Below are 14,991 nucleotides of genomic sequence, written 5' to 3'. Positions count from 1 at the left end.
GTGACATGGGCGGTGCCCGAGCTGTGGGCCTGTGGCAGCTGCAGCGCAAGGGAGCGGCGCCGGTGCCAGGGCGGCCATCCTGGTGTGAGGACGCCTGGGACTCCGCCTTCGGGTGCCGCCGCATTCGCGCCAAGCTCGCCGCCGGGGAGCTGCATGGGAATGGGCGGTGCCACGACCGAGGGAAGGTCCTGGCGCAGCTGCACCACCGCACGTGGGGGATGGGGGCGCTGCGCCTTCTGACGAGGCAGAACGGGCGGTGTTCCCAACAGCCGCGATGGGGCTGAGCTACGGTCGGCCGGGCACATGCTCTCCGCGGCGTGTGCCCCCGACGTAAGCTCCACAGTCCACACTACTCTTCATCTACTCTTCTCCACCCTACGTCGAGTGATCCGTTTTTCCCGTTCCCTGTTGTGCCACCACCGCCCCACCCCACGCCGCACTCTGCAAGCCCAGATGTAGAAAAAAGGATGCCAAGGATAAGGTCCACCACGCTCCTCTGCACCACCGCCGGCATCGTTCGTGGCGGACGGGGGCATCGTAGGGGCAGTGAGGACGGCGATGCGTGAGATCGAGGAAGGCACCCGAGGAGTGGAGGACGGCATGGATTTGGTTTTGACGGGGGCGTCGTGGCATGCTTGTAGCTTCATCGACGAATTCATCGGCATGAGTCCGTCGACTCCGAGCATTGCGTCTTGCGTGGCCAGCACAGCTATCGCTTGGCCTCATCCTGTGAAGCAGCACCCCCCGGCCCTCTTTGTTCTCCTTGTCTGCCCTGCAATCTTCCCAGGCAATGGGGCGACTGGCGACTGGCGATACCCTACAATCTGCCCAGAGCTGCATCTTCATTTGCTCCTTCAGTCCTTCAAGCGTGAGCATCCTTGAGGTACCTTTTCCATCCTCCCTATTTGCATACGGATTATTTCAAATGCTTCACGTTTGTTGCACACAATTTCTTCTTGAATATCGCAGTTTGTCAACAATGCTCCTACCTCCTCTCATCTGCTTGCTTTGTTCGTAAAAATACTTTGTCAACATGGATGAATTCAAGCTTACCAGGTGTTCGATAGAATGCTCATAAGAGATGGGGAATTATTTTCCATCAATAGATGCCTTATTATTTCAACAACTGTAGAAATTGTATGCTCAGTATGCAAGAGTGCATTCAACTAGGAACATTGGGTCATTGTTCAGTAGTCTGGCTTTGTGATAAGAAACTATTGTTAACATGTTCAAAAGCTTTGGTTTGCATGATGGCACTTGGCGAAGTTTGCAGCAGCTATGGCAGATGGTGGGGTGGTAGCAGCTCAGCTTTGAGCACTGATCGGATCAGATGAAGATACGGAACATGTTTAGTTCACTTCATCATTCAAAGTACTGTCAAAATCTGGTTATTTCATCACTCGGTGTATATATCCAGGAGATAGATGTGCTATTTCAGAGGATAGATATCCTGACCATCACTGTAGGATAAAAAAAATATTTTGATTCACAGCACATGTTAACCCAGAGAATTGAATTTCCTCTTGTCCAGCCTTTTTTCTCATGGGTATGATAGATGTGATCCTTAAGATGGTTTTATGAATCCATATGGTATGTCATCTGTACTGAAATACCAAACCACGTTGCTCCAAGCAGCAGTACCCATGGAATTGCAAACTTCATGCTAAACTAAGTAGATGTAATGAAGCTAATTGTTACTAGTTGGTGACGTTTTCCATCATAAGTTCAGACTGTCGATGTTGAAATCTCTGAATCTTGATGCTGGAACTCCATCCCCTCTGCATTTCATTCTAAGTGATAAAACATGCGGATTCAGTCACCAGTAGTATATCAGAAAACAGATAAATGCATCCTTCTGTATGTTATATTTCTCAGATATCTATCAACTAACAAAAGCATAGTTAAGTATAGAACTACAGATCAAGGGTGCAATTGCACTTATCGTGAATACAGTGCCCAAAGCCCGGATGTATGGTGTACTTGTGTGTTATTTGGTGATAACACTAATTTGATTTTGACTACCCATCTATATTATGACAAAAAGAGAGGTTCTGCAAGTATGTATGTAGGTCCTTAAAGGAATAAGGAGCTTGCCCCTAGGTAGCCAAAATAACGTGTCATTACATTTTAATAAAAAGGTTCAATATCCATCCAAGTCCTCGCGCAATTCACTAAACATGTCCATACGCACAACTAAAAATGCCGGAACTCGTGCATGTGATTGAGGCAACGGAGCGTCCAGAGGTGGAGCGTCCAGAGGTGGTGCTCGTGGTGGTTTTTTCACAGCCCACATTGAGAAGGGTGCGAGCAAATTATCACGATGACTTGGTACCTTTTCGATTTGATTTATTTTGAAATATTATCTATTAAATAGGTTAAAATAAAGCCTCAATCGTTGGCCCTTTGCTCAATACAATGCACATGTATATTACCTACTATTTCTGAATTTTATTTGAATAGCATGTATCTTCTTAGATTTAATTGGACAGTTATATTAAAGTGATATCAATTTTTATGCCTGTAGAAACGCACGGCACGAACCTAGTAAGGCACAAATACAACTCCATACCACACCACCTGGAAAGGAACATGGCACGGTGGCGCCTAGCAGCGCGAGCGCGCGGCGGGCCTCGTCTCGGACTCTCGGCTCGTCGCTGTTGTCAAGCAGTACTGGATGGCCAAATTTGACACCTTCAATAGCTTATAAACACGGTAATGTGATTAAGTAATATATTTGGCCAGATTTTGAGTTCAATTTATCTAATGATGGTATAATCTTGAAAATCAAGATGTTTGGCTTGTTTTTAGCCGGATAATTAGTAAATGGGTTTGTTTAATTCGGCTCAGATGATTAGTATGGCCGAATAATTAATTGCCTAATTTGGTTATTGAATGTGATGTTTAGTGCAGGATTATTCCGATGAGTATGTCTGTGATTTCCAGAGACATGCAGATGATTTTTTTTGCGCGGTGAGCAACTCTAAAAGTTTCTTAAAATTATTCTAAAAGAAAAAAAAGGCTTACCTCCAACAGCTTCCATACTTCCCGTAAAAATGGTAAAAATACGCGGACGATAAAAATAGCTCCATCACCCCCCATACATACATGTATGCAGGACCTGTCCTTTCCCAATCACCTCGTCCTCGGAATTTCCGGTGCAGCGGGCGAGGAGGAATTTCCAGACAACGCCAAGGCCAAGCTCGAGCTCTCCGGATCTGACGACCACACGGCACATGGGATAAGCCCACAGGAAGAAGTGCGGATGCCTCAGTGCCGGCTCTCCTCCAAATCCAACATCGTGGACTTCACACCTGTCAATTGGGAGCTTTTCAGTTTGCACTAGATTGGGAATTCGGAAGCAAGCATGGGGCAGGATTGGAAATATCAAGAGACAAGGAGAAACAGGGGACGCACGCTGGTGGAACCGTGGAAGAAGAAGAACGGTTCTCAGGTAGAAGCTGGTTTTTTATTTACAAGCGGATCCCACGCTGATGAAACCTGCTCCTATACATTGTGGCATTTTTGATAAAATTGAGGAGCTCCTCTGTAGGAACGGGTCGCTCCTGTACAGTGGAGACGACCTGATAAACGCGGCCGGAGAAGGGAGGAGGTGGCGGATTTGGCCGGCGGGTGGAGGCCTGCTCGCTAGCTTGTTTATGGTAGACGAAGAAGAAAGGAGAATGAGAGGAATCCACATGTTGATGTGGGCAGTTTTAAATATTGGAAAATTTATTATTAGGGATCTGCCGTGCGATATGATTTTGGAGAAATAAATTTTTAGTAGAGCCTTCAATATATAATTTTGGGGAAGAAATATTTTGGAGACTCTTGGATCATTGTGGCATTTTAAAACTGATATTGGGAACAAATATTGGAGACTCTTGGAAGAAATATTGGGAAGCTGCTCCTATACATCGTGACATTTTTTGATAAAATTGATGAAAGCTGCTCCTATACATAATTTTGGGAAGAATTTTTGAGGAACCTCCAATACTTCAAAACTGACCATGTCAGCACATATGGCCCCTGCCATCAGCTTTCCCCTCGCAATTTCTCCTGCGTTGACCATGAATGCGTACGAATGCTCTCTTCTTTTATCCGTTCCTCCTTGACCAACCATCCTTATCCTGACTTTCTACAGCCAGGAGTGTCAGCCAGGAGATGCTGCATCCTGACGACTGCCGTGTAGCTTCCTCCGTCTCCTAGCGCTGCTGCTATCTTGCTGCCTCGTCACCGCTGCTGCCTAGCCGCTATGCGCCACGCTAGGAACCAGCGCATCAGAAGCCCGCCGTCCCCCGCCAACTCCTCGCTCGTGCGCTGGCTCTTCTCTGCATCTGCATGGGTTACGAGTATTTTTGCATATGTGCATGCATTGGAAAGCAACGTTTTTGACCTTACGCGTGGTGATTAGAAAATGATATACTGCCATTTTAATTGATGGTTGCATGCTGCTTGGAGTCGTACTACATGGAAATGGTGGTCAGCTGTCCCATTAGTCAATGGGTTTGTTTAATTCGGCTCGGAGATGATTAGTATGGCCGAATAATTAATTGCCTAATTTGGTTATTGATGAATGTGGTGAGCATATGATTATTCCGATGAGTGGTTGTATGCGCGAAAGAAGGTAGGCTTCTCCGCATGGGTCACGACTATTTTTTACGTGTGCATGCCTTGGAAAGTGACGTTTCTGACCTGACGCGGGCAGCGGCGGGTGAGGAAGGAGCTGGATGCGACGGGCAGGTGGGCGGCAACGCAGCGACGACAGTGATGACAGTGGTTCGGTGAGTATGCCGCTTTCCTACCCTCTCTCCCTCTCTCGGTTGAAGCGCCGGCTGTGCAGCCGGAGCTCTGGTGCTCGAGGGGACGGTGGCGGGTGCGGCCGGCCGGATCCAGCGGTTCGGTCAGGGGGGATTTTTTTATTTTTTTTAATACATATCACTAGCTGGTCCGGCAGTGGTGGGTTCCTATCACCGCTGACCTTTTTCTAACAACCACCAAAACCGGCGTTAATGCTGGATTTAGGGTCGGCGCGACTGAATTGAAGATCAAGTTGAGGGATTAGTTTGCTTGTTAATTAAGAGATATATGCCTATCGGATCTTCAGGAATATATTCGGTTTACTTCTAATATTAGATTTGGCGCAAATACCACGCCACCTCTATTAAAGAGAGGTCAACGCCGATTGCATAAGGTGATCCACAATCGATCAAATACAATTTTTTTTATCTTTTTTCGTTTTTCCTCTGCCCTAGCTTTTTCAAACCCTAACGCTGTTCTTCTCTCATCTCAAACGGTGTTAGAGGACGTCCTAGCTGGCCTGCCAAGCCTAGGACAAACCGTTTGTGCGCATATATGTCCTGATAGGGTCCCCTTAGCGAGCGTTCCACGGATCTATACCATGGCGGGAGGTTCCAATCCTTGATTGGATTCTCTGACCGGTGATTGCATACAACGTGCTCAAGTGTGTGAGGCTTCGTGAATCAACGTCAACACGGACATGAACAATTCCGCGACAGTTGCGGTTAGCCATCTTTCAAACTTTGATAAAGATGCAGACATTGAGTGGTGTGGCTCCATGGTGGCCCTTCGGTCGCTCTTTTTTCCTGCTCCAACAGTTTCTAGTTTTCCGAAGCTTGTGAATAGAGAACGAGAACCAGGGTAGTTCCAGTTCTTAATCCTAATGAATAGCTCATGGACATGATTCTGTTTGGTCTTGAACGAAATCTTGAATATGCTTTGCAGCGGCGCGGCCACTGGCGCTACTACTAACACGCCGTCGCCGTGGCACACGAACGTCCCCGGCGAAAGAAGAACATCTTCACGTGAGACAGCGGTTCTAAACAAGATTGGAACATCGAGACAGTGTCACTGTCTCTCTGCATCTCGGCATGTTGCGCTGTACCGCGGTAAACCCTTGTGCTGCACTGGCTTTTTAAAAAAGAAGTTACAGCTGCTCGTGGTTATGGGTAGGGTAACGCTAGCTGATCTTTAGCAAGGAAGACGTTGCTTGGTAAATGAAATTGTAATCTTTGGCCAGGAAGACGAGGTTGCGCGTAGGTGACACTAGGGAAACGTGCGAAATAACTCAATACATATATAGTAGTTCATCATTATTCTGTAGTAATCTCCATCTGATCTGGCGTAAATACAATAAGACCGATCGACATGCATCAATCGGCTATATGGTACGCACTCCACGACGATCAACTGGTTCACACCATTTATTCAAATCCACACGTCACATCACGCACAGAAAGCCATACGTACGTAGTAGTAGTATATAGATGCGAGGCAAATCGCACAGCACGCACGCCCACGGCGCGGCGCCTAGCAGCTTGGGTAGGCGACCTTGCAGTAGGCGAGCGCGTCGCGGGCTTTGGTGCTGTTGAGGAAGCCGCTGTACTGCGGATCGCGCGCGTACACGCAGAGGCAACCCCTCTGCTCCTCCAAGCGCAGCTTGTCGCAGCACGACTGGGAGGGCGTAACCCCAAACAGGAACGCGGGCGCGCAGTCCGCCAGCCTCGACGAGTCGCAGTCCTGCGCCGACGCCCCGCCGGAGCCCATCGCCGCCACCAGCAGCAGCGCCGCCGCCAGTACCGCGACCGCCTTCGCCATGGCTCTCGGCACCGTGCGCACGGTCTCCTCCTTTCGCTCAACGAGTCGCAAGTGCGGGCGCAGGGTGAGGTGTGTGTAGCAGGCCGGTGGTGCTTGGGAATGGAGCGCGATCTGGTGTGGTATTTATAGGCGGGTGCAGGCACTTCGGGCGGAGAGGGAGACGTCGGCACGGCGTTCCTGCAAGGCAATACTCCTTGCGTGAGAGGGTACTACATTTGAGGGTACATTTGACTTCGTTTCGAGCCCCATGCCGTTGAACCGTTTTGTTTGGTCATGCTGAGCACAGTAAGATTGCGTACACCATTGATTGAATTGATTGATACATTTATGTACTTCCTCTGAATATATCATCTCAGTTTTATTCTAAATCAAGGTATATCAAGTACGACCAAATTCATAGAAAAAAATGCTGCTAAATATGTGTACTATAGAAATTATTGTATGATAAGTCTAATGATAATTATTAGATATCATAAACTAATATTAGTATTTTTATATGGTACAACTTGAGACAAAGCTAGATTAACGTAACATTTCTCTAGGACGAAGGGTGTGTCTCAGAGAGAATCAAAATGTTAAAGTGTCGTCTGCACATCTATGTTTGGTACGGTTCTGTCTGTAGTTAAAACAGCTCTGCTTGTGGCTTCTCTATTAGAGTAGCTTCTTTGATGATGCAGAAACACTGTTGGAAAGCGTTTGGCAAAACGGTTTCTGCTATTTTTAAGAAATGGCTATGAGAGGTCAATTGTCCAATATGTCCTTTACATGTTTGACTTTGTTATAGATATGAATTTTATATTTTTTAATGTAATTTTATATGAAATAAAATTGGTTACTCAATAGATTATTAACGAAAGGATTTACGGATTAACCCTTTCTTATTTACACCGACAACTTTTTTCTTTAATTTTTTAACTCATCTTTTATTTATCTACCCTTATCCTTATCTCCTTTAGCTGGTCAACGCCGTCTCTTTCTATCCTTCCTCCTCTGCTCTGCCGCGCCACCTTGCTCTGGTCTCGCCGCGGTGCTCCCCCGTAGGCCTGCTTCATCCCTGCTGCACTGCATTGCTCCCGCGCTGCTCCCCCGTCAGTCTAGACGGCCATGGCCGCGGCCGAGGCATGGATGCCGGGCAACACTCTCATGCCACCTCCAGCAGCCGTCGATGATGACAGACGGCACCTGCGCCAGCGAGGAAGGGGCGGCGCAACCGAGCAGACCTCCAGGTAGGAGAGATACGATTCAGGGTGGCAATTTCGGGTGTGATCTCTACCCAACTTGATGGCAGTTTGGTAACGGCACGTGCGAGGATGGAGCGAGAGCTGCGGGGAGCCATTATTTTCGGCTTCAGCAGCCTAGTTGATTTTGCAAAACGGCTTAGCGGGGTTTCGGTCGGTTTGCAAATAGCCCTTTAGCAGGGCTCAGCTGAAGCTGTCGGCAGAGCTGTTGCACAAGCGCTGCTAAAGAGGGCCTAAATCTGACCGCCTGGCGAATACTGGCATTAGTTGTCAACGGTAACTTGCGCTTAGACCTTGCAATCTTGCAAAATTACTTCTCAGCATGCATATGGTGGTCAAACGTTGTGTGTACAACAGAAACAGTAAAATGGAGTCGTTATTGCTTGTTTTTGAGAAAGCTTGACGAAATAATGGTCTTGCACTCCTGCCAGGCCAACATGCGCTCGACATGCGCTTGGAGCTATTGGAGGGTTACATTTGAGGGTACACCACTTTTGCTTTATATTTAGATATATTTAAATGTATTATGTCTACCACTAAAATTTAGCTGGCTAAATTTAGCAGCTAGGGCATAAAGGACCAGCTAAATTTTAGCTGTAGCTAAAATTCTCTAGCTAGTTAAACCCAGCTAAACCAGCTAAAAACTGGTAAAAGACCAGGCTACCCCTCCCTTGGAAACTCCCCCACCTCATCCATGCCGGGCCCCGCCACCTGCGACGTCTTCCTCCTCTCCATCCGACTCGACTCCCGCGGCGCCGCTTTTTGGCGCCGCCCCAGTAAACCCCGCCGGCCTCCGCCGCGCCACTGTCCCCGCCCACCAGCCGGCCCTCGTGGCGCCGCCGCTCTCCTCCCCATCCCCGTCCAGCCCCCTCCACGCCGCTGCCCCTGCCCACCCGCCATTAGTTCGCCGAGCGCCGCGTGGAGCTCCGCAAGACGGGGACCCTAGCCGGCCTCTGCGACCTCCTCTCCCGGCACATGTTGTCACCGCCCACCGCCATCAGCTTCATCCTCGTGGGCCGCGATACCAGCTCCGCCGGCGTGCGCGTTGGTCCGACATTGGTTGACTGCATGCGATACAGAGAGGGAGAGGAGGAGGAGGAGAGGCTTGCAGGTAGTCGATACATATCCTCCACCCTATCACGATCAACTCATTCTTCTCATTTGTCACGACAGTAAGTCCTCCTTTCTTTGGTATGCAATGCACTGGGCTCACCCATTCACTATGTGGTTCTGGATAAATAATCTTAGCATTAACCAATTTGATCACCTCCTTCTTTACTACATCGCGCATAGCGTGGCTTAGTCTTCTCTAGCCCTCCACAACTAGCTTATGTTGATTTTCTAATTGTATCCGATGAGTCTAGAAGGGTGGACTAATTCCTTTTAAGTTTTTGATTGTGTACCCAATCACTTTTTGATGTCTTCTTATTAAATTCAGCAACTTCTTAGTTTCTTCTTTGCTTAACTCGTCGCTAACAATGACTGGATACGTCTTGTTATTCCCCAAAGATTCATATTTTAATCCCTTGGGTTACAGCTTCTGCTCAACATTTGGTGCTTCTGGTTCTTGTTGCATCAATTCTCCAATATCTTCGAATTTTCCTTCCTCCAGAGTTCCATATTGAGGTGACAATGCTTCTATTGCTTCTTTCAATTCGTTATCTTGGTCATCCTCATTATTTTCTATTGCTCTTAATAAAGGGTCTCTGAAATTTTCAGCAAAGTATACACTTTCTACCTCCTCGTTATCAGGAGATAGATGCAAAATTTTTCGAGATGTAGGCAAAAAATCGTAAGTATATTTGGTACCATCAAGATTAATTGTTACTTTACCTTCTCCCGCATCAAGCACATCATTTACCAATTTAAGAAAAGGTCTACCAAGGATTATATCATCATGTTTATCATGACAAGCATCAATAACAGAGAAATAAGTTTGTATATATTTATTTGAGATATCAACTTTTAGATCTCTAAGCACACCCAAAGGTTTAGTTGTTCTACCATCTCGCGTGATCGATTTAATTGGTGTTGGAGCAAGTTGCAAAGTCTTACTGAAAAGTTTATCATAAAGTTTCGAAGACATGACACTTACATGTGCTCCAATATCATAGAGTGCTTTGTCGATAATCTTCCCATTGATCATGTAGTTGATATGCGGTGTAGGCAAATGCGCTCCCTCGTCTTGATTGATCCCAATTGCGTATATCTGCGCTAGGCTGGCGAAAGGTGATGCTTCAGGTTTTACTCCGATGACTCTCTTTACTTCAGCAATGTATTCTGGGTCTACTTCTTCTTAGCTGAAAAGTTTTTGAATGATTTCTCAAGCTGTTTCCTTGTGAAGCACATACCCAGTGTGTCTCTCTAGTGGAAAATCCGTCTCTATGGCGCTGGTTGACCCCTTTTGATTTGGATATGGCCTATGTTTATCAAATATCTTGCTGAAATCGATAGGAATCCAATCCATTTGTTCAAACTCCCGCAGGGATTTTGCATTCATCAAGCTTCGAGCTTCTGATGTTTCTGGTTTGTCATCTTTGATGCACTAGGTAAGTTCCTCCTTTATATGTGCTGGTTCTTCTTCTTTTTGCACCATTGGGTCTTCCTTCTCATCCTTCTGGAGTTCTTTTCTAAAGATTCGAGCAAGTATATGTCCTTGATTTCCTTGCTCTCGTGCCCCAGATTAATAGTTATCCCATTCTCTGTTTACAGCTGCTCCTCAGCTGATTTTCTGTAGAAGTTGAACAATCTCCCTGAGTGTCTTTTCCATAAGATCTCCTCCTCCACACATTTGAACAAATTCCTAGCATTTTTTGGTTAGTGCAAAATAAAATGTATGCAACAACACATCACCTGAAAATCCTAACTTAGGTCCTTGTTCGATTAGTCTGTTGAATATATCCCAAGCTTGATCTACTCCTTCATTTTCTCCTTGCACAAACATGATCACTTCTGTTGGTGCTGAAAATCGACTGATGACCCTCAGCGTCGGACACACGACCCGGAGAATCTGCTTAACTCCTGTTCGGGTTATTGCCCTGGTGCGTTTCACGCGGCGTGCTAGTCAATCTGACCTGTTGATTGACAAGGAAAGAAAAGTATTAAATTCTAGGAGTTTCGATTAGCTAAAGTTCCGATCTGTCTCGAAAAGCGTATCAGCGAATCGGCTGATTTACTGTAGAGATGACTGGCTATAGAGTAGCCGATGATCACGTAGAGATTGTAAAGAAACTACTAGAGCAATTTAAATAACGCTACAATTGCAACACTTGAAACATATATAATCGGTTATATGACAATAAATAAGAATAACAGTAATGAAGCTGACAGTTCGAATCTCAAGCTGGATAACTAGTGATAAAACTAGAGCAATAGATAAAACCTATAATTCTAGTTAATATCGATAACTGGTGAATAAATCTAAATGAAACAACAGCGATGCGCCCGAAGTTAAAGCTTAGATATTACTCAATAAGCGGAACTTACAAATCGGCCGGAGATCATGTCGATGCAGCCCTGCCAACCCGTACAAACTCGTGAAAAGAAAAGGTTTTTGGCGAAGTCGCCGACTTGAAAGTAAAGTGCGAGGAATAAGTAGATTTGTTGTATTGATTGATGTGTTCTTTACAAACCTCTAGAGGTGACTATTTATAGCCTGTTACAACTGATTTTCTAACCGACTAGGACCTATCTCTAAGTTTAAATAATAATAAATATTTACAAACACAACTCGTATCGGAGTTGGTTATCATATCCCACGGGCCAACCTTCTTCTTTAGCTAATCTTCTCTTCGGCTCATTTTAGGCCTATACTAGCCAAGCCGCTCCAGCTCCCAATCGGCCAATCCTTGCTAACTCCTTTTACCAATCGGCCGAAACACTATAGCTTCAATCGGCCGATTCCCAACTGTAGCTTTTAGCTTGCCGCGTCGGCCAATCTTTTTCTTCCTTGACGCCGATTCAAAATATGTGTCAAAATCCGGCATCAACACATGCCCCCAGTTTCGGAGTAAAACATAACTTTTGCTTCGAAATTCTTTTTAATATTAACCTTCTCTCCGAGACAAGCACGACAAAGACTCCCTTCTATTTTGCAGTCTTTTACCTGATGATTGCAATCTTTTCGAACTGGGCGCCTGAGACAACTGCCCCTCCAAAATTCATGTAGACAGCACGGTAAAAATCCCGCCTTTACACTTTCTCTCGAACCGTCCTTAAATACAAGCATTCTTCGCTGCTTCTTCTCCACGAGCTTAGAAATTTCCCTTCCCCTGGCGAATCATCTTCCAACATTCCAGCGTCCTTTCGCCTCCCGGTCGCATCCTTTCGGTGATCTTTCTCTCATCTTCACCCCGCCTTATTTTCTCCAATGGCGGCTCCATCAGCGACCATGAGGTTCATCCCAGAGGTAAACGTCTAAAGCTTTACCTTTTACTTTTTACTGCTCATGCATCTTTTAGATCTATTCTTAGTTTTCCCTTTTTTTTATCTTCCTTAGGCGATTAGGCAGCGAATTACTATCCCTTTCTTAGACGCACCTAGTCTCATCGGCCTCGGCCCTATGAGAAACCCAGATCCAACCAACTTCATCAATTTGGAAACCCACAGAATTCCTTTCAAGCAATCACCCATGGATCTGGATCAGTGGACGGGCGCATTTAGATCTTGGCCGAACGAGACTGTTGGCTGGAAAGAATGGTTCCAAAGAATGTCCAACTCCAAAAGAGTTCTTTGGGATGAGTAAGAAGCCAATTCAAAATATGTGTCAAAATGCGGTGTCAACAACTTCCATCAGAAGGTTTTGATGTTTGCTAATAGAGAAAAATCTCCCATAAAACTTTGTCATTAGTATCACCCAATTCCCCTTCGTGTTGAAATAAATATCTGCATACCCTTATCTCGCTTCACCTGCAAATGAAAACGGGAATAGATTCCACTCGAACCAAGCTGGCAGAATTCCTTCTTGTTGTAGTATGTTGCATAGCATCGTGAATCGCTCAATATGTCTATATGAATTATCAGTCTTCACTCCTTGGAAAGGATTGCTTCCAGCCATGTCAATTATTCCTTTATCCAAAATGTACTCCTTGGCTGCAAGCACTGAGTCAAATTTTTGCATGTTGATTTGATCGGTTAATGGAATTGCATAGTCCATTAGCAACTTTTCTCCTTCCTCCTTGTAGTGGTTGATCAGAGCCATCTAGACACCAAAAATAAAAACAAAGGTTTTCTTTTCTAGAGAAAAATTTAGATGTTAGGTGTTAACAAAAATTAATACAAAGTTAAACATAGGAAACTGACTTGTTCCCCGGCAACGACGCCAAAAAAGATCGTTGACGGTAGTTAACACGTCAATTTATGGACCACAAGTATACAGATCAATTGTTGCTCTTCCCTTAGAGTAATCCCCCAAGGTTTATCAAACCGTGAAACAAGTGGATTTGCACGCTTAACTAAGCACTAATCGATGTAACTGAAGGTTCTTTGTATATGATAAGATGATCTAATAAAAAAACTAGTGACTTAGATTAAAGTAGATAGAGAGTATGAATGTAAACAAGATAGATAAAACGCTTGTTCTAAGGATCTAGGATCACTTGTAGATGTAATCACCATGCATTAAAGAACTAGATCTAAGTTTTATTGTGAGTGAATCTGTGTAATATTCCAAAAATTTGTAATATTTATTTGAGTGAAATTTGCAAAAATTTAAAACTTTTGTTTGAATTGTGTGCTTGTTTGAAAATGATAGTAAAATTCTCTCCTCATCCCAAGGATTCCATTTTAAAACTTGTGTGGATTGATTTGGATCTTTTTGGATTTCTATTTCGATCTCATGTTTGAGTGTGTGTTTGAATTTTGAATCTAATTCAATATTCAAACTAATTATAAATCTAAATCTAAATCTAAAAATAAACAAAACTTATCGACCCTAACTTACCAAACCAGGCTAGCCGCAGCCCATTGGCCTGACCCACTAAACCCATCAGCCTGGCCTGATAATGTCGCCCCCGCTCCAGCCAGCCAGCTGGCTTGGCTGCCAACCGCCGCGCGCGCCCGCATAGCCCAGCAACCAGCCAGCCCAGCCCGTGTGCCACTCATGCCTCGGTCTCCCTCCCTCTCTCTCTTTCTCGCTGACACCCCGGCTCCGCCTGTCAGCCGCGCCCCTGTTTCCCTTTCTTCTTCCTCCCGCCCGTACACTCGTGTGTTCGGCGCGTGCGTTCGTGGAAGGGATGGGCACGCAGTGCTGGGCCGCACTACCGCAGCCCCGCGCGCACCTGTGACCCCTTCTACGACCTTTGGCCGGGGGTAATTGCCCCATTTACCCTCGCTCGCACCCCCGAACCCTAGGACCCGAGCCGCTCGATGTGGAGACTTGGGATGGTTCTTCGCTCGAGTTGCCTCTGGAGATGGAGTTCGCCATAGCTTATGTTTCCACTGTGTAGATGTTTTACCTTTCTTGATTCAGTCCTGATGGACTTGTACCAACATGTGTTGATGGGATGTACTCATTACTCATGTTGTTTATGATATTCGTACTATGTTATTGCTTTATATTTCTGTGTTGGTATGGATTTGTACTATCTGAGACATGAGTTCGCATATGATAGCCTTCCTGGGACTATCACCGAGGTGTGTAGATTTGAATTCTCAGAAATAGGAATTTGAGTCCGTTTCAGCTGGTATCAGAGTCATACTTGATCGTAGGATGATCCCTAGCAATGGACGTTAGTCTAGGAAGCCTAACTATCCTTGAAATGAGTATATACTCCTTGACTGTTATACAATTTCTTTAACTACTATTACCTTATTTTCTTTGACTTATAGGACTTACTAACGACCCTTAACAATGTTTTACAGATGACAACCGAAGAGTACTACGAGGACGCCTACGCTGAGCCCAACGAGAAGTTTCGTGTGGCTTCCCGTTGTATCAACACTCAGGACTTGGCACTGTTCTGGAACGATAGAGAGGTGGAGGTACTTCGCAAGGGTTAGGACAACTGCATCAGAGCCAACGCTATACTTGAGGGCATGATACTAGGACTTGAGCGCTACTTGACTAACCTGAACCGGACGAACCAGCGACTGCAGCACGAAACAGACGTTGCACCGGACCCCTACGACGAGAGGGACT

The 14,991-nt window shown here is 45.7% G+C and overlaps 1 protein-coding gene across 1 annotated transcript; it reads right to left on the bottom strand.

The window, feature by feature from the left end:
* Window positions 1-6,081: 6,081 nt before the first annotated feature.
* On the bottom strand, window positions 6,082-6,726 carry LOC140221328 (non-specific lipid-transfer protein 2P-like). The gene has a single exon (XM_072290820.1). It carries the CDS (start codon window positions 6,613-6,615, stop codon window positions 6,328-6,330), a length of 288 nt encoding a protein of 95 aa, XP_072146921.1. The 5' UTR covers window positions 6,616-6,726; the 3' UTR covers window positions 6,082-6,327.
* Window positions 6,727-14,991: the final 8,265 nt, after the last annotated feature.

The sequence above is a fragment of the Setaria viridis genome, chromosome 9, assembly GCF_005286985.2.
Source record: "Setaria viridis chromosome 9, Setaria_viridis_v4.0, whole genome shotgun sequence".
Lineage (NCBI taxonomy): Eukaryota > Viridiplantae > Streptophyta > Magnoliopsida > Poales > Poaceae > Setaria > Setaria viridis.
The sequence above is the reverse complement of the archived record's forward strand: the minus strand, read 5'-3'. Positions and strand labels throughout refer to the sequence as shown.

What these genes read in the sequence shown, in the direction of transcription:
- LOC140221328 (XM_072290820.1), bottom strand. Translation starts at nt 6,615, where the DNA reads ATGGCGAAGGCGGTCGCGGTACTGGCGGCGGCGCTGCTGCTGGTGGCG.